Source organism: Idiotropiscis lumnitzeri, chromosome 8 (assembly GCF_059441095.1).
Source record: "Idiotropiscis lumnitzeri isolate Australia: NSW breed Sydney's pygmy pipehorse chromosome 8, RoL_Ilum_1.0, whole genome shotgun sequence".
Lineage (NCBI taxonomy): Eukaryota > Metazoa > Chordata > Actinopteri > Syngnathiformes > Syngnathidae > Idiotropiscis > Idiotropiscis lumnitzeri.
In genome coordinates, this window is record NC_142398.1 from 15,202,233 (window position 1) to 15,219,978 (window position 17,746).

General features: G+C 42.5%; 1 protein-coding gene and 1 non-coding gene across 2 annotated transcripts; one reads left to right on the forward strand and one right to left on the reverse strand.

Annotated features, from left to right (window-relative positions):
* The first annotated feature begins 4,542 nt into the window (after positions 1 to 4,542).
* klf3 (Kruppel like factor 3 (basic)) lies at positions 4,543 to 17,015 on the forward strand. Its single transcript, XM_088303658.1, has 6 exons — positions 4,543 to 4,834; positions 11,369 to 11,429; positions 11,828 to 12,395; positions 12,509 to 12,656; positions 14,688 to 14,854; positions 15,275 to 17,015. The coding sequence occupies exons 2-6, from the start codon at positions 11,388 to 11,390 to the stop codon at positions 15,454 to 15,456; spliced, it is 1,107 nt and encodes a 368-aa protein (XP_088159784.1). The 5' UTR covers positions 4,543 to 4,834; positions 11,369 to 11,387; the 3' UTR covers positions 15,457 to 17,015.
* A 161-nt stretch (positions 17,016 to 17,176) lies between these two features.
* Positions 17,177 to 17,248, reverse strand: trnap-agg (transfer RNA proline (anticodon AGG)). The gene has a single exon. It is a non-coding gene; the product is annotated as a tRNA-Pro (tRNA).
* Between the last annotated feature and the right edge of the window lie 498 nt (positions 17,249 to 17,746).

Sequence of the window (17,746 nt, forward strand, 5' to 3'; positions counted from 1 at the left end):
ACGGTATAATGAAAAATCCAATTTCATCAAAATGTTAAATGGGAGTTCATATATAGCGCTTTATCCTCGTCATACATTTATCTCATTCAAGTTTTAGCCTAGGTTTTCCTTTTTAGTTTAAATGGCAACTACCTCCGGGCGTCCGCTTGGACACAGTGAGCAGTGTGTACATCGCATTCACACGTGCATACTAGTGTGTGTAAACACGTCACACATACGGAGACGGCCGTGCCATTCCAACATTCCTGTTTTATGACAATATGCTATGGCCCGTTCCGACTGGAATCTGAAAATTCTGATTCAATGTTCATTTTCAACGACCAATTCTCAACTCAATATGAATGGCCACTGATTCGTGCCTCGCCATATAAAAATGAAGGAGACAAGTAAAACCAATGCAACGGCGTGGAGAGACAGATGGAATTCGAACAGCCCTTCTATTATTAAGTACAAGATTAACAATAGGCACAATGAAGGAGTGGTAGGGAGGTTCCGAAATTGGGTTTTAAAAGGAGGCGTGTGTGTCAATGTGCCTTTGAGATGATGCCTACCATCCTCTCCCATCACAATTATAATGGAGGACGTCATTATGAGTTGAACCTCCCTCGTGTAAACACGTTCGCACCACAATCACCAGGAATGTTTGGTTGAGGGAAATTTAGTGAACATAAAGGAAGTTTAACCCATTCCTTAACGTAACTAGACACCTGACATTCGCCGTACTCAACATTCAAGACTGAATGCAGCACATTTTTTTCAGTCGCCAAATCTTGTAGCACATTGCAAAACACGTCAAATCAAAACAGTAGTGAGAATGCCGACAGGCACCGGGTGAAGACTGACAAATAAACCTGGGGGCTGAAGTAAAATGCAAAAAAAGTTCACATCACAAATGTTGCCATACGTACCAGGAACGTATTAAGAGTTAAGAGTTAAGAGTTCCTAGTCCTGGAGCAAAGATTCTCGAGTGAGAAACAGCATTAAGTTTGTCTTTAACCTGAAGTGAGCTTCCCCATTTTGGGAGCACATTTCATTCTAGAACTATTCATTTTGTAGCTCAGCTTCCCCTGTGGAGATGTGTGCAAAGGGAACTAAGATTATGAACAAGACTGTAAACGCAAAAAAATGTAAATGAAGGTGTTATTACCCATCAAGTAATTGCAGGTTGTTGTTCAGACACAATAATTAGTGTTTTAATCAACAAGTTAACGTGCTGTCGCCCACATCCTCGCCTTCAGTCAGATTTGAAATACCGTGGAAACCATTATGCGATGAGAACACTGTGACGTTTTAGCTTGTGTAATACACATTGTACATGAGCAGTCCTTCATTGAGATATGGGCAGGGAGGAGAAACGTGATGATGATTCGAGGGCACTATAATAATTTTTTTTTTTTTAAAAAGTGATATCGATGTGGTGTTACACCCTGAAACAGGGTGAAGTAATCACAACAGTGTTGTGTGTTGTTTCCTCGGTAGACTTTACTAGAATGAGGAAAGTCTCCAACGGCCGCCTGCTCGGTGCATACAGACATAAATAATCGATCTCAGATTGTTTTTATTACAAACTATTGGAGAACCCAGATCGACAGCGTCAGTAGTGTGAAAAGCATGGAAATATTCAAAAGACAAAATTTATATTTAATAATAATAATTTTTTATTTATTATTATTTATTATTTTATTTATTTGTTTTTTTTTATTTATACTTTAATATTTCTACTTGTTACAATGGCAGCATCCCCAAATATTCTCCATATTTCTGATTACATCGTCAAGATTTGCCTTTCTCCCGTTTGCATATTTGCACTGGTCGGCTGCTGTTATTCTTTATCAGATGAGCAAGCCCTGCTGTGTCAAAAGAGGCGGGCAGAAAAAAAGAAGAATGTGGCTGTGGAGGTATAGATGGTTGATAAGTGAGCAGATTGTCCTTTATAGGACAAGCGAACATATTTGGTTATATCCAGCCGTACATTTCGGACAAATATTTCACAGAAAAAAAAAATGGGCCCAATTCTTTTAGTAACAACCTCTATAAATGCACTGACAATCTCGCTCAAGCAATTCTTGTAAAGAACTAACTGTAAGTTTATTTGTGCACTATAGGAACTTGCATTGGCGCACAAAATTTTAAACACATCTGGTTCTGGCTGCTCAGTACAATATGGCTAAAGTGAAATCAATAAAAAAAAGAGGACAGTACATCAACTAATCATCTAAAAAGAATTAGTGTAATAGCCATACATCAATTATCTGAGCCGCTTCTCCTCACGAGGGTTGCGGGCGTGCGGGTACCCATCACATCTGTCTTCAATTTTTATAATTTCCCTTTATTTTTTTTTGGGGTGAAGATGAATCAAGGAGCCACTCAGAATGTGGCCGATCCCTTTATTACTTAATTGCTCCTGAATTTTTTTACCGTCATTTTTTTAAAGAGCGTCTTGAACAGAAGTTAACCAAAAATGGGGGCAAGCTTTTGTATAGAAATGACGAGGAGGGCCGGATCTGACTCATGGGCCGTGAATTTGACGCTTGTCGTTTAACCCAAATCCAGAGAAAAGAATAAGTCTTAAAAAAAGTATCATTAGGACTCGTACATGATGCCACTTGTTATGGCACGTCTTTTTACACTTTCTGTTTACTTTGGAGTGTGGTACGTCGTGTTCCATGTCTGACACAGAAACCCATTTGAAACGGCGACACGCCATTCTGCACCTCATCTTATTCTCTTCATGTAATGCTCCACTTGTCATGCTGACTGAGCACCCTGAGCCCATGCGGATGTATGTTTAGAATTGAAAGGCTTCTATACTCACATGTAAATCATCGGAGACGTAGCAGGTGTCTCAGTTCTGCACAGTCATTAGCCGTGATGACAGATGCCACCATCTATAAACGCACGTGTGTTTGAATAACTCACATCGTCCGACATTTGCGGTCAACACTCGAGTTATGTCAATTTGATTAAGATTAAAGTGATAAAACAAACGAGCATTTCTCCTGATGCGCCGATTGTAATGTGAATGTCCGTCCGCCTATCAGCCAATTGCGGAATATACTTTTCTTTCATTACTTTATTTCATAATGTTATCAAAACCTTTTGTAATAATGCTGTGAAGAGATCTGCGTGGATGCAGTTCCGCTGCCCGCTGTTAAAGTCATGTTGGCCTTCTTTCTTCTGTCGATCATTCACCACACACAAAGTGTACAATTTCCTGATTTATTTATTTCATTCGAATTTCTATGCTGTCGCTTACAGTTAATGAAATAACAAACAATTGAAATTATGTGAATATAGAAGTTAGGAAGGAATTTATAGTAAATGCCAGTTGAATTTCCATTGACTCCAAAATGAATGAACTATGTTGTGTAATATGTAAAATAAAAATATGAAACTGTTGACTTTGTCCAAAAGTTACACACATCCACAAAAATGAAAGGAAAACAATACTTCAATGATTCAAAATCGGCCGACATGTAAACTTCATCATCCCCCTGGCTCATTGTTTTATCACATGATGGTTATCTCTCATTCGAAAGGCCGAGGATTATAAAGATTAAATCAATGAGATGATAACAACTTTAGCAGGTGCATAGTAGAACTAAAAAAAAAAACATACCTTAATGGTTTAAAAATGTGGTTATGTGCTGTACCGCCTAGGTTTTAGTTTTTCTAGACAGCTTGTTCGGGGTGAGCAGCGTCACAGGGAAATCAAGCGTATGCGAGCTGACTTTGGTCAAAATGGAGATGACAACCCAGACTGGTTGCCAATAAATCACAAGGCACATATGGAGACAGACAGACAACCACTCACATTCACAGTCTCATTAAAATCAGCGACTATAAGATTTATTCCGAACAGAAAACATTCAGGCACTCCCCAAAATATATCAAGTGAATGAACAACACAAACCAATCACATGAGTAGTCTTTGTTATGATTGTTATTATTATCCATCCTGTCACTTGTAAGCTGAAGCCTATCCCCGCTGAATTTGGCCAAGCTAAGAATGAAGGTGACTCTAAGGGAGACAAGTCAATGGAAATGAATGGATGAACACATCAGATGGGCAGCAAGTGACTTCGCAGTTCTCAAGTTGGGTGTTCAAATCTCAGCTGCGGCCTTCTCCTCCATTCCCAAAACACGAATCCATGATAATACGTTCATTGAAGTCTCTGTATTGGACTTAGGTGTGAAATGATGAAATGAGTCCACCACTCCAGCCTGCAGAGAATGACAACTTTTACATGTTATGTTACGTTACGTTACGTCAGACAATGAGTGGAGGCGGAGACGTCAAGATGCCCTCCCTTTAAGTCCAGTAGCCAAAAACGCACAGCGAAGAAGCTTTTGGTATTGAATTATTATTATAATATATATATATATATAAAATTAAAAAAAAAAATAGAAGTAGTTAGTTGTGCCAAAACAAAGAGATAATTCCCCCCAAATCGTTTTATTGATAGACAGTCAAGACAACACGAACACATACAATGGAGTGGAGCACCCCGCCTCGGTCCCGCCCAGCGGTCCGACCCCACGGAGAAAACAGAGTGTGGATCATGTGACAGCAGCAGTTTCTACAGCGCAAAACCGGAGACACACACAGAACACAGACACGAACACACAAACAAGCGACAAGCGATAACCCAGTGGCTTTCGTAAGTTCGGGAAGTTGTCGCCCGCTCGGCGTGAAGACACCACCGCGTGGAACTGACTGACTTGTTCTCATGAGAGTGACGCCGAAGCAGAGTCACTTTGCTGCGGACTAAAGCGGAGAAAGTAGACCCAAGTCGTTGTCCAGCAAGTAGACGGCTCCTGCTTCCTCGGAAAGGTGAGCTTGAGCATTTTCATCCAATGACAAAACGAACAAACAAACAAAACAACGATAACAAAGGGCATAGAATTATCTTTAAATGGACATGACTGTTGTCTCTTTTAGGGCTTACTTTCACGTTGAAAAGTACTCAGTTTTTTATATTCTACGATTAAAATATGATATTATTATATTCATATTTTTTCTATTAATATTATTATTAATACCTATATATTTTGTAGTGCGCGTCTGACCATGTGTTCTTTGGACTTTTGATGTGGTGGCCAAATGGTGGTGGTTCGATTCCCGGCATGTAGCATGTGTACGTTCGCCCCCCAATGTGGTTACAAATGCATTCTGTGACCCAAGGATTGGAGGTTCAATACCTGTGGTGTCAAAAATACTTTAGCTTCTGATAAGACATTTTGTCATAGAATTCAAACGTGCTGTCTGTGAATAAGCGGTTGTGATGCGTACAGGGATAAAGGATTCGACCATATACTGTACCTACCTGGGACTGTTTTTGAAGTTTGGAGTGCGAATACATTATTAACGTTTATTAATTTGTGTCAGTTTTAATTGTAATAAGGACAAGTAGCTTTTATTTTTGTTGTTATTTTTAATCTGTTTAAATTGAATTGTTGTTCCAACTGGTTCCTGTGACTGAAGCAATCTATTGTGTAGTTCTGGGCCATGTGATTTGTGTGCGTATCCACGCAAGTGTGCGAGTGAGAGAGAGAGAGAGACAGAGATCCATTAATTCTGACATTTTGAGTCAATTTATATTTTAATGAGGACAACTGCACCATGTGACAAAGATATTCCAAGATCTGAGCAGTTGTAAGGGGTTGGTTGTAAAGGTGGTATAGACAAGTGTTTACAACTGTGTCCTGCGACTAAAGCTTTCCGTGTTCGATTCTTCACATGATTCTTCACCAATACATTAATCACTCCAAGCGTGCTGAAAAGCATACAGATCTTCAAATATGTCATTTGGAGAAAATATGATGCCAAAGTGTGCACTGAGAGGGAGCGCTGATTCCACGGCATGAGGTGACAGGTGTGTGAGTCACACCTGAAGTGCTGCATTGCCCCCCGCATCCTCTGAGCGAGGCCCGTCCCTCCATCCCCGAGCTGTGTCTCTCTCCACGTTTCCTGTGCTTTGTTTCAAGGCTGAGGCTTGCGTCACACATTCCTCTTGGCATATGAAGCCCCCATCCTGTTTAGAGGCCAACGAGTGAGAAGCGAGGGAGGAGAGAGGGATGTGGACGAGAGGGGGGGGGCAGAGGAGTGGAACGGGGGCAACCTCAGGCTCTTTGTCTGACTTCATAGTCCTTTGTGAGCAGTGGTGGAGCTTTAAGGAAAGTTATTTATGATTATTTGGACATTAGTTTGTCTCAAGGGACACCCCCCCCCCTTCCACACAAACACACACACGCCCCCAATATCCCTCCCACTCCTGCACCTCTTTCCCTGAATCAACATGCTGATGTTATCTGGTGGAACAACATGCGTGAGAGTGCAGCACACACACACACACACACACACAAACACACTGCTCAAAGGGCACGTCTTATGGAACGTAAGAGCTAAACATTAAACTGGGCCCGACTGAATATTTGGTCATCGTCGCTGAAGAAGCCGAGGAAGTGAGCACACACAGACGGCCCGTAAAACGAAACGTTCACAGGCTGTTACACAACCCCTGCGTCTCAACCACCGGATCTGTCTCTTCCCGCCTCCCACAAACATACACACACACACACACGCGCGCGCGCGCACATACACGTACACACACAACCCTCTCTTGTTTGAGGTTCATTGAAGTTTTGTCATATTTGCTTCTTCTTTTTAGGTCACAGTGTCTGTTTTCTGATTTCTTCCATTCCCCTTCTCCTATTATTTAGGTCGGGAGGTGAAGTGTTTTTTTTTTTGTTGGGGGGGGGGCAGTGAGATAGGAAACCGCAGGCCCCCAGCAGCAACCCCCCGCCTCCCTCCCGTTGTTCCCTTCCCTTTCTTTGGCTCCCCTCTCTTCTTTAGTGCCCCCGACCCATCACGCCGTGTGGAAATAATAACAGTGCAAGGGCTTCCGCTGCTCTCTGGAGAGCTTCACCTCGCTGCCGTGTGCACGACTTGAAGTGCGCGCATGTGTCAGCGTACGTCAGCTGCGGCATGTCTTTCAGTGTGTGCGCGTGTAATGATAGATTTTGGTTCATCTTTCCTGACTGATGGGCCGAATGTGTCTGGCTCTCCCGAGACTCTGGTTCTGCAAGAGAGAGGCCCCGTGCTGGCGTGAGTCAGAGTACGCGAGGGGCGATGAGGAGGTTCATCAGGGAGAAGATCATAATAAAGATGAAGAAGAAGATCGTTGGTGGATGTTGAGCTCATCTATTGGCGTCTGAACTTTAGGAGGCCGTTTTTGACTGAAAACAGATCAAAACAATCTTGATTGTTTGCCTGATTTGGCGACCTGAAAACGCAGCCATTATTTTTTTAAAATAGTCTAGCGAATGTTTGTTAAAACCATATTGTTTTCATGTTTGTGCTTAGAATCAGTCATCTGTTAAATGTTGAGTCACAATCAAAACCTTAACGGTTAAGCACAACGCTGTCGATAGCCACCAGAAATGTGCCGCGACTACAAAGTACATCCAGCAGACTTTGTCACAAATGTATCACGGGAAACTGTGTTAACAGTGGCAATGAGATGAGTGTGTGTGTGTGTTTTCTTGACCAGTGAGTAACCAGAAGTTGTTTTACCCTTTTGGTGTCATTCAGGATGCTTGGAATCGCAGCTGATCAGGCACTTTTTCAAAGTGCCTTGTCGTACCACTCTTTGCTTCTTGAAATAGCGAGTGGAGCCCTGTTGAATCGAGTGCTTACCGTGCAGTGGAGAAAATGACAAGTCTTTCACGTATGCCATAAATGCTGTCAATAGGTTTTAATTTCAAAGACACTTTTATGTTGTTTTCCGTTGTTGATACGCCCTTGTACAAAGTAACTTGTCAGCTACTGTTCTGGCGTGCATATCACTGTGTCTTCTGCTGGTTTCCAGTTCTTGTGAACGTTGATCATTATGGCAACACTTTTGTCTATTTGTGAAGTATATATATTTTTTTTTAACCAAAGTGTTGTCATATAAACATAAAAGTTCAACGACATTGCACGACTCCGATATTAGCTCACCACCTTGTTGAGTCATGCAGTTAACGACCTAATCAGTCAGCGCTAATCAGTTCCGTCCTTTAAGGGTAAGAGGGGTGGATTTTGGGGGGGGGGGGGTAAAGTAAGAATGAGCTCAGAGTGGAAATGAGTCCGTAAAGACTGAGAAGACGAAAAAGAATGTGGAGAAATGTGAGTTGTGGCGTGTTTCTTGGACAAAGCTGTCGTCTGGAGGTTTGTGCTCTCTCTGGTGATCTCATCATCTCCAGCAGTTTTGCCATTAGAGCGTGCACGCGCAAGCCCCCTGTGCGTGTCTATGAGTGCGTGTGCACGTTTGAGCATGTGTTCGTGTCTGTTATAATTTAGGCCTTTAGTGATTTAATGTGTGTATTCTGTTGAGCAAGCAGAAACGTGGTGTGTGGTTGCGTGCACCGAACAACTGTGTGCGTGCACGCCTGTATGTGCGTGCGTGTATTTGTGTGCATGTGGTTAAGTCGGTAGCCAGGGACTCCAAGCCTCAATATTTTCCTCTCTCAGTCATGTTGTTCTTTATCATTCATGGAGTGAGAGGAGAGAGGAAGCGAGCGGCCATGGAGGGGTGTCGAAGAAGACATGTTCGGGGAGAGAGAGGAGCTTAAAGTGGGAGGTGTCTTGCGAGGTTGAGCACACAGTAGCTCCACTGACCTAAAAGGACAATATTTGCCGACCGCACTCCACATGCACAAACACACACACTCACACACTTGAAGAGGGCACAGGTAGGCTAATTTTATTTACAAAGTAGGTGCAGCGTACACTGGCACCTCAACTATGTGTGTGTCATGTTGCGTAACATCCCTCGGGTCCATTTGAGCCGATACCAAAAAAGACGGCTTTATACAATGCATGACAATAAAACTAGGTCAGCCGACCAAATTAGCTAGCCATGCACCAACTCACGATCTCCTGTAGAAGACTTGAATCTCAAATGATGCTCAGTTTGTATTGAGAATGAGAAAGTTCATCGTTATTTATAACGCGTTTCACACACAAAGTAACTCAATGTGAACACATTGTAGGTCAGCCAGTATCCCGTTTTCAACTTCGCATTTGATTGTGCAGGTGTGTCTAATGTGTGGCGGCAAGTGAGTATGTTATTACCATGTAATACACACTTGAGATTTTCTTGGTGAACCTTAATTACTGACTCTGTTTAGATGTTGTTTATATGTGACTGTAAGACGCAAACATGACCAAACAATATTTGACTTGGTACTCACGGGACTGGTTAGTATTATTTCGTAGCCTTTCCTGGTTGACTGTCACTTTCACTCAATGTTGCATCTTTTAAATCTTGCATCTATTGCATTGGTCACTTCCCGTTTCAGACTCTTCTCTTTGTGATACATCCTTAGAGAAGAGGTTGTTTCTCGTCATGTTGTAATCTATTAAATGTCCACTTTGGAGATCATCATAATTGATAAGCTTTATTATCTTTACACCTACAGACGTTGAACTAAATAAATGATATGTATAACAAGTGAGCATCTGTGTGTGGTCTCACGTCTGTCACCGTCAATTTGTTGCTTGTTCTGACAAGAAGATTGAACCCTCGGCGCATAAATCAACCTTTGAGGACATGAAATGTGAGGGGAAATGTTTGACAACCGTCTGCGTCTTTCGAGGAGTTCCAGGGACGCAGAGCATTTGGGAGGGATTTTCAGATTATTATTTTTATCGATTTAATTTTTAGAATAGCTTGACACATACACTAAGTCACTTTAAAATGTATGTAGATGGGTATGAAGTTTCCTTGAGGCCACCAAAAAGTTTGAGATGAGCGAGAGCCGCGGCTGTTTATCAGGTCAAATATCGGTGACATACTCCAAAAACATTGCAAAAGTCTTCTCAGAATTTTGCGATATTTAGTGGTATTTGATCAAATTACAGGACAACTACAAGTAGAGCACATACATTCAAGGCTAAACAATTCTTTCTCCATTTTTGTTATTTATCCTTAAACGGAGACACTTCAAAAGAGCTCCATCAGAGCCATGACAAAAGATCTGGCGATACCATGACTTTTTTTCTACACAAAACCCAAGAATGCAGCAGTAAAGCAATAAAAAAAAATAAAATAAAAAAAAAGCAACGCAAAAATGGAAAATTACCTCCGCAAAAATGCTTCTGACATGAAACTGACATGAAATTTCCTCATTGTTGAAATCACACTTGGGCTACGCATTGTCCAAACAGTTGGAAGGGGAGAGGCCGTCCGTCGACAATGTCGTCAGATATGCTGTGAAACGTCTGTTTGTGCTCCTCAACGTCACCTGATTGGCAACCACAAACGAACAACTGCTTGACCTCCAGTTGAACTCCAACACAATGCAATCCCGCTTTAGAACGCAGACCTACGCACGCACACACACACAGACCACACCTGACTGCTCGCTCTTTGTTTCACTGGAGCCGCGCCATGGGTGAGGCCTCTGTCGTCATGTTCACACCCTTCCTGACCCGGCGAGCAAAGCACCCTGCGCTCCCATTGGTCTGTTCGCCATCTGGACTCCCAGCGTGTCTGTTTGTGTGCGTCTGTTCTGGAAGGGCGTGAGGGCTTGTGTTCTTGGCCATTTGTTAATAATTAAAGGCTAACTTGTCTCCTGCCTGTGGACTTTGATCTGGTCACACACATAAACACGCACACACACGCACGAGTCCTTTAAGGTACATTCTCAGTACAGGTCAGGTTACCAAAAGGCTTGCGTGAACACACACACATATTCCAGAACAGTTCTTGTGGTTACACTTGGTGTGTTTGCATATTCTCCTGGTTTTCTTGTTACGCTTCATTATACTGTGGTGTGATTTACTTGATGGTGCAATTGATCACCAGTACAATGTTTGCAGTTGGAGCAAACCAGAAAAGGAACTGGCGCTTATTAAAGATAGACTTGCGGTAACGTGTTTCAGAGGAAGAGCTCGCAGGCAAGGTCAAAAGGTGAAGAAAGCACAAAACAAGAGCCGATAAACAACAGAAGAAGCGCTGAGATATATGTACTGAGTTTGGTTGCCCATGAACTCTCTTGTTCATTGAAATACTTGGAGAGCCCTCGACAATTAATTTTTGGAGATCAGTGATACAACGTTTTACCCTTGTGACCTTTTTTCAAACATTGGTTTCTTCATATTAAAAATGATTAATAATACAGTATTGTTATTTGTGGAAAAGCAACTTTAAAGCTTGATCTTTTATAGACTTATTTAGCATGAAAATATAAGTATATTTAATATCCATCCACTCATCCACTATTCTGCTCATGTGACATTTTACGTTTATTTCCTTTATTGGAACAGATGCTTTAAGGATGACTTAATGTACGTTTTTTTTATTTTTTTTGTGCTTTGCAGGATTTCGGCCATTGCAGCCATGCTGATGTATGATTACCCTCTGAAGACAGACATGGAGACGGTAAGGCACGTGTGTGTTTGCACAGTATGCGTGTGCTCGCATCATGCCTGAGCATGTTTTTGATGCCATGCAGTCAGTCACCTGCACAGAGCGACCCGCACTCACGCTACGTGTCGAGACAGCCCAGTTCCCACATTCCGACTCTTCCTGGACAAATAGGCCGCAGTACAGTGGACATTTGCATACAATGGCCGCGCACGCCGCCATACAGCAGGCTAATCAACACGCGGTTCTGACAGACATTCCCGAGCAAAACTATGCTGACATTTCTTGGCTGCCTCTAGTTGTTTGTGAGGTAGAAGCTTGTTTTCGCCGGCATTCCGTGCTGAATGGAAATGTTCAACTCTGCTCTTTTGTTCCCTTTCCCTTCCCCTGCATCCTCTGCGCCTCTCTTTCAGTCATTCTACTCATCGTTAGTGAAAACGCCGGAGCCATACGGAGTCATCTTCTCCCATCCGGCCCACCTTTACCACCAGAGCCACATGCAGGCTCTGGCCCAGTCCCACGCCGCCAGCAACCCATCGCACACCCAGCTGGAGCCAGTTGATCTGTCTCTGAGCAAACGCTCGTATTCCTCCGCCACCTCGTCGTCGTCCTCCCCTCACTGCTCGTCCGCCTCCTCCCCGGCATCCTCCCGCAGCACCCCGCCATCCCCTTTCAGCACTGCCAGCCGTGCCTCCCCGCGCTGCTCCCCCCAGCTGACCCAGCGACACCCGTCACCGTCCCACGCTCTCCCGCCGCCCGCCACCTCGTTATCGTATCCCACCATGGTGGCACCTCTGATGGGCGCAGGATCGGGCGTCATCCAGAACTCGGGGGTCATGATGTCTCCAGTCATGGTGCCTTTGTCTGTCCTGTATCCGTCTCCTCTCCACTTGCACCAGCCCATAATGGTGAGCCCACCTGTTACGGCGGACGAGGACCATCATCACCATCATCATCACCGCAGCATGGAGCACAAGAAAGGTGAACGCCTTGTTGTTACGTATTGCATTCCACATAAATTATCCAAGGTCACATGCCGTATGACTTAACTTGAACCCCAATGACCGTCTCACAATGACTTTTGTTCTACCCAGTTCAATCCACAAAATCATTGGATGGGCGAGGCGATGGCCACGACGTGCACAAGCTAATCAAAACCGAGCCTCGTCCTGAGCTCATTCACGAGCACCACAGCAGCCACAACATGAAGTCATCGGTCATCAGGATACCGCACGAATATGAGTAAGTTTGACACGACACTCTCTGGCCATGGTGCATTGTCTGACCTTTATGCAACTCGAGCTGGCATTTGGTCGATAACCCAACTTTAGTCATTTGCCTAAAAACTCACATAATCGCTGTTTTTGTGCTGAGGCCAAAGCAATAAAAGCATTACATTGGTGTAGTGATGTGGCATCTTGGTGCCAGAGAGCTATGTTGGAGTGAATTTAGGCTCCTATTTTAGACAAAAGTACATGGATCATAGTAATGACGGTAGACACTTAGATGAATAAAGAGAAATACAAAAGTGCAGCATTAAGGACTCATTAAAAAAATGTTAATCAAAACAATAAAAACAAAACTAATGTTTATCTTGAGATTAAGATGATGCAGGTTAGTATGTAATTAATATCATTTAATTCCGCCTCAGTGATATTGTACATAATGGTAAATATGTTTGTTGTAAAGGGGAAAATATGTTTTCTTTAAACAATTATGGATGTGAACAAGATGTAACATTAGATACCATCTCCATTTCAAATTCCACCGCTTTATTTCTAGTCAACCTTTTCCTTTGGTACGAGTCTCCATGCGACAACGCGGCCTTACAAGTTTATATCAGTCATCCGAATCCTGTCGCCGGCACTCTTCCACTTCCTGTTCTGTCTTTCGTAATCACCCCCCCCCCCCCCTCCTTTTCGCTTCCTGTGTTTTTTTTAGCGCTCGTCGTCTGGCATCCGCAGGTCCCGCATCTATTCTGCTTCTCCTATCGCTCATCTGTTCTTATTCCTCGGCCGTTCATCCGCCATTTAATGGGCAAGTGTCGTCAGGTAGTCGCTGGCTTGGTTTTGAAGTCATTGTCAGTGTGCCAAGTGTGGCTGTGGGTGTGTCCAGTGCTGTTATCACCTCTCAAAAGTCATTCAAGCATATACTGTAAGTGAAATATAGGTCACGTTGGCTCACCACTGTGAGCCAGGATGCATTGTCGTTTTTGTGTGTGTGCATGCGTGCGTGCGTGTGCGCCTATGTGTGTGTGTGTGAGTGACTGCACATTCCTTTGCAGTGGACCGATGTGAAAGATTCATATTTAAACACCCTGCGTCTGCTTTTAACTGCCACTTTATCACACCGTCGTGCACAGATGCACGTATTGACACACACACACACACACACACACACGCACACGCGCACGCACGCGTACACACACACATGATGTGTTATTGTGGAGCGACCACTCCTTTTTTTTTTTTTTTTTACCAATCCAAAAACAAATGTTTTCTCCCATTGTGCTCAATGTGAAGCATATATGGATGTCCTCATTTAAAAGCCAATGACCTTGAATAGATTCATGCAAACAATTCCTTTGTTTGCATCACTTGGGTCGTGTGTGGACATGAGCCTATGCCAGTTGACTGCCAGGCAAATAATGTCAAATGTTCTTATATTCCTAACTATAATTTTGGAACGCTGATCTCAGGTTTTTATTTTGTGAATATCACTATTTACACTGTAAATGCTTAAATGACAAATAAAATAACTCAAACATTAGATACAAAGATACCCATGAATAAAAAAAAAAAAAAAAAGATTTTTAAAAAAATTGTGAAAAATTGCTCAAACCCTTAAACTAGTAGTTGTTTATCTAATATTCTAAAATTAAAGTGGGAAAAACAGAATGTGACTAAATTAATTACAGGCCATTATGTTCTACTATTAGCGTTTTATGATGTCAAAATAGAAGGTCATTAATCAACAAAAGTAGTGGAGTTTTGCACCGAACGGCAACTATTTTTAGCCTGTTCAAGTGACAAAAGGTGACGAAACAACACCAAAAGGTGTGGTGCACTGGAAAAAGCGGGAGGTGTTTTTCAACTTCCTGACAGGCAGATGTTATTATTGTGCCGGAGGGTTGCTGCTGCTTGACTCTGCCAAATAACAGTTCACTCATGATTTCAACATCCCGCAAAGGAGACGTCTATTAAATGTCACACTGACTCCTCCTGCTGGATAAATTGTCTAACATGATCCATCCTCTCCTTCCTGTGTGTTTAGGGGCAACAACCCGTCCGTTATTGTCCATTCAGCCACTCAACATCCTCTCCCCGCTGACTCTCCAGACACACTGAAGAAGAGAAGAATCCACCGCTGCGATTTTGCCGGTTGCAACAAAGTCTACACGAAGAGTTCACATCTCAAAGCGCATCGCAGGACGCACACGGGTAAGATACTTCCCGGACACAAAACATTAGGTACATCTACATGCTCGAATGTCGCTCAGTATGATACACTATCAAAGCTAGTGTGCAGTGGCGCTGAATTGCACTGCGTCCTATTGGAAAGACGTAAGACGATTAAAAAAAAACAATCATTAAAAGAAGTTCTCTGGAACATAACCCCTGCGATAAATGGCACTTCACTGTCAGCGTAATACAGACAATCCTTCAATGGGTGCTACTGTTTAAGTTAGCAAACGCGCTCAGAAAGTTTGGTGCCGTGCCGTGACATTTTTGAAAGTCAAGTGTTTACCTTGGCTCAGTGACGCTTGCGAAACAATGCATTAGATTGTGCGGCTTGTGTAGCGGCACCGTTCAAGCATTTCTTTTCCCTTGAACCGTGAATGTGTTTGTGCTTTCATGCAGGCGAGAAACCGTACAAGTGCATGTGGGAAGGCTGCACGTGGAAGTTCGCCCGGTCGGATGAGCTGACGCGACACTTCCGCAAGCACACGGGAGTCAAACCTTTCCAGTGTCCCGACTGCGAGCGCAGCTTTTCCCGCTCCGACCACTTGGCCTTGCACAAGAAGCGCCACCTCCTGGTGTGAAACTTGAGCTCAGGACAACTTGATAGAAACCTGGTGCCGGATTCAACATTGGACGGCACCACTTGGACTTTGAGGGAGGGCGGGTTATAAATATTGGACTCCAATATGTGGATTGGGGCAAGCTTTGACACTTTCACCACTTTGACATGAATATGAGCTGGTGTGCTACTTCTACTCATAAAAACCTCTGAATCATTCACAGCATGTTGACATTACAATTTGGGGAATCCAAACGTTTTTTCTTTTGAAAGGGATTGCAACATCTCAGCTGGTTTGAGAGTGCTGCCCCCTTGTGGCCTTCCATAACACATACATATGGAAAGCGATTGGTGCATTTAATTCCACAGTCCTCGATATCCAGCATTGGGTGCCTGTCCTCGTTGACGGCTACCTATGAGCATTAATTCGACATGCTACCCGTGTGCTTCATTATCTTGCTAGTGAGGAAAATGGGCGTACTAGTACTGAATACCAAGGTTCCGGAATAAATGCTCAAAATCCTTTCCATACGCATATGCGCCATGAACAAACTTTTAATGTCAAAGAAAACACTTTTTTATTGCCTTCAACGTGAAGTGTCACGTGACACCTATTTGTCGGCAATGTGGCTAACTCAGCTAATGCTAGTCCCCAAATTGAAACAGCGTACAACACATCTGCTTCAAAAAGCTTGAATGATGCGTTCTCTCTTTAAAGGAACACAATGCAGGAAAAAAATGCACTTAATGAAATCTGGGTTGGAAAGTATTTTGTTTTTTATTCAGAAATGTGAAAGTTGCTGCACTTGGGGCATTATTGTTTCGGTGAGGACATGCTTAAGGATATTCAGTGCAGCAAAATATCTCATTTCTTGTATCAAGCTTAGACAGTATATCTATAATTTGATTTGTCTGGAGGTAGGGAAGGTTGTGATGCAATGTAAATGTAAGTTTTTATCTTGAGACACTTTTATTTGGGATAATGTCAGCGTTCAAGGCAAAGAACCGGACAGGGCTTGTTTGCTTTGAATATTTCAATGTACCAACATAATTACAACCAAAGTTCTCTTATTTAGCAATGCCTTTTTTACAGCCTCCCGAGAACAAAGAGAAAATCAAGTTGTGTATGTGTGTGTGTGTTCATGTCTCCATGCAGTGTGCACTTTATCGGTGAGATTCAAAACAGCATTCCCAAAAGCATCCATTGATCCACTTATAAACTAAACATACTCGAATGTAGCGGCTCAACAGATCACCATTTTCTAATTTCTGCTTGTAAAGGTTTTTGTGTGTCTGCAAATATAAGTTGTAATATATATTATATTCCTATATATTTTATAATTGTTAGACTGAAAGGGCAATTACAGGTTTTTATTAAGCATGATTTTGATACTCATAATAATGAAAAATATTACACATTTCTGCAATGTTGTGTCTATCATGAACCTTATCTCCTTTTAATCTACGTTGGTAATTCAAAGGGAACATGTTAAACTGTGAACATAACTACAGATCTGTCTGCAATTGTACATTTCTTTTGAAACAGGATATTCATACCACTTAATAAACTTATTGATACTATTTTCAGAAGTGTGAGCTTTTGTGTTTATTTGCTCTATTCTTTAGTATCTCAAAAACATTTAATCCAGTTATTTAAAAAGTTGTGTAACTAATTATAGTTGATCTGTTGATACAGGTTTGTATAGCAGCAGCAGATTTGAGATTTGAGATCTGTTAAGAACGGGCTCGTCCGGGATTTGAACCCCGGACCTCTCGCACCCTAAGCGAGAATCATACCCCTAGACCAACGAGCCACGTGACTAGGGGTACTCATACATTAAAAATCATTTTAATTATCTGTGCTGAAAACCAGCTGTGAACATTTCTGCCGACAACATTCTGAGTTTTGTCAGTTTTGTATCCACTTGCGCGTCAGTGTCGTCATCACCCGACCCCAAAAAAGTAATTATTGTTTTATCTCGTGTCATAAAACTTCACTAACTTGTAAACTCTTGGTGACGTGTAACGAATAGTGTGCTATTGGGGTTGTTACTCAAGACTCAAGTGTATGATAGTTGTGAGTATGCACAGGTTACCATTCGAACATTTTACTCGGCGTTAACCAAATTGTGACCATTTATAGGCAGAAATGCTTTTGACCATTTATATGCAGAAAAGCACACTGTTTATGTCAATGATTCCATGGAGGGCTATCTATCTTGCCAGGTGTTACTCTTCGGTGATATAAATGGCCCTGGAAACGATCGCTTGAGAAAGTTGCCAGGTACTATCTTAACAAATGTTGTTACTCT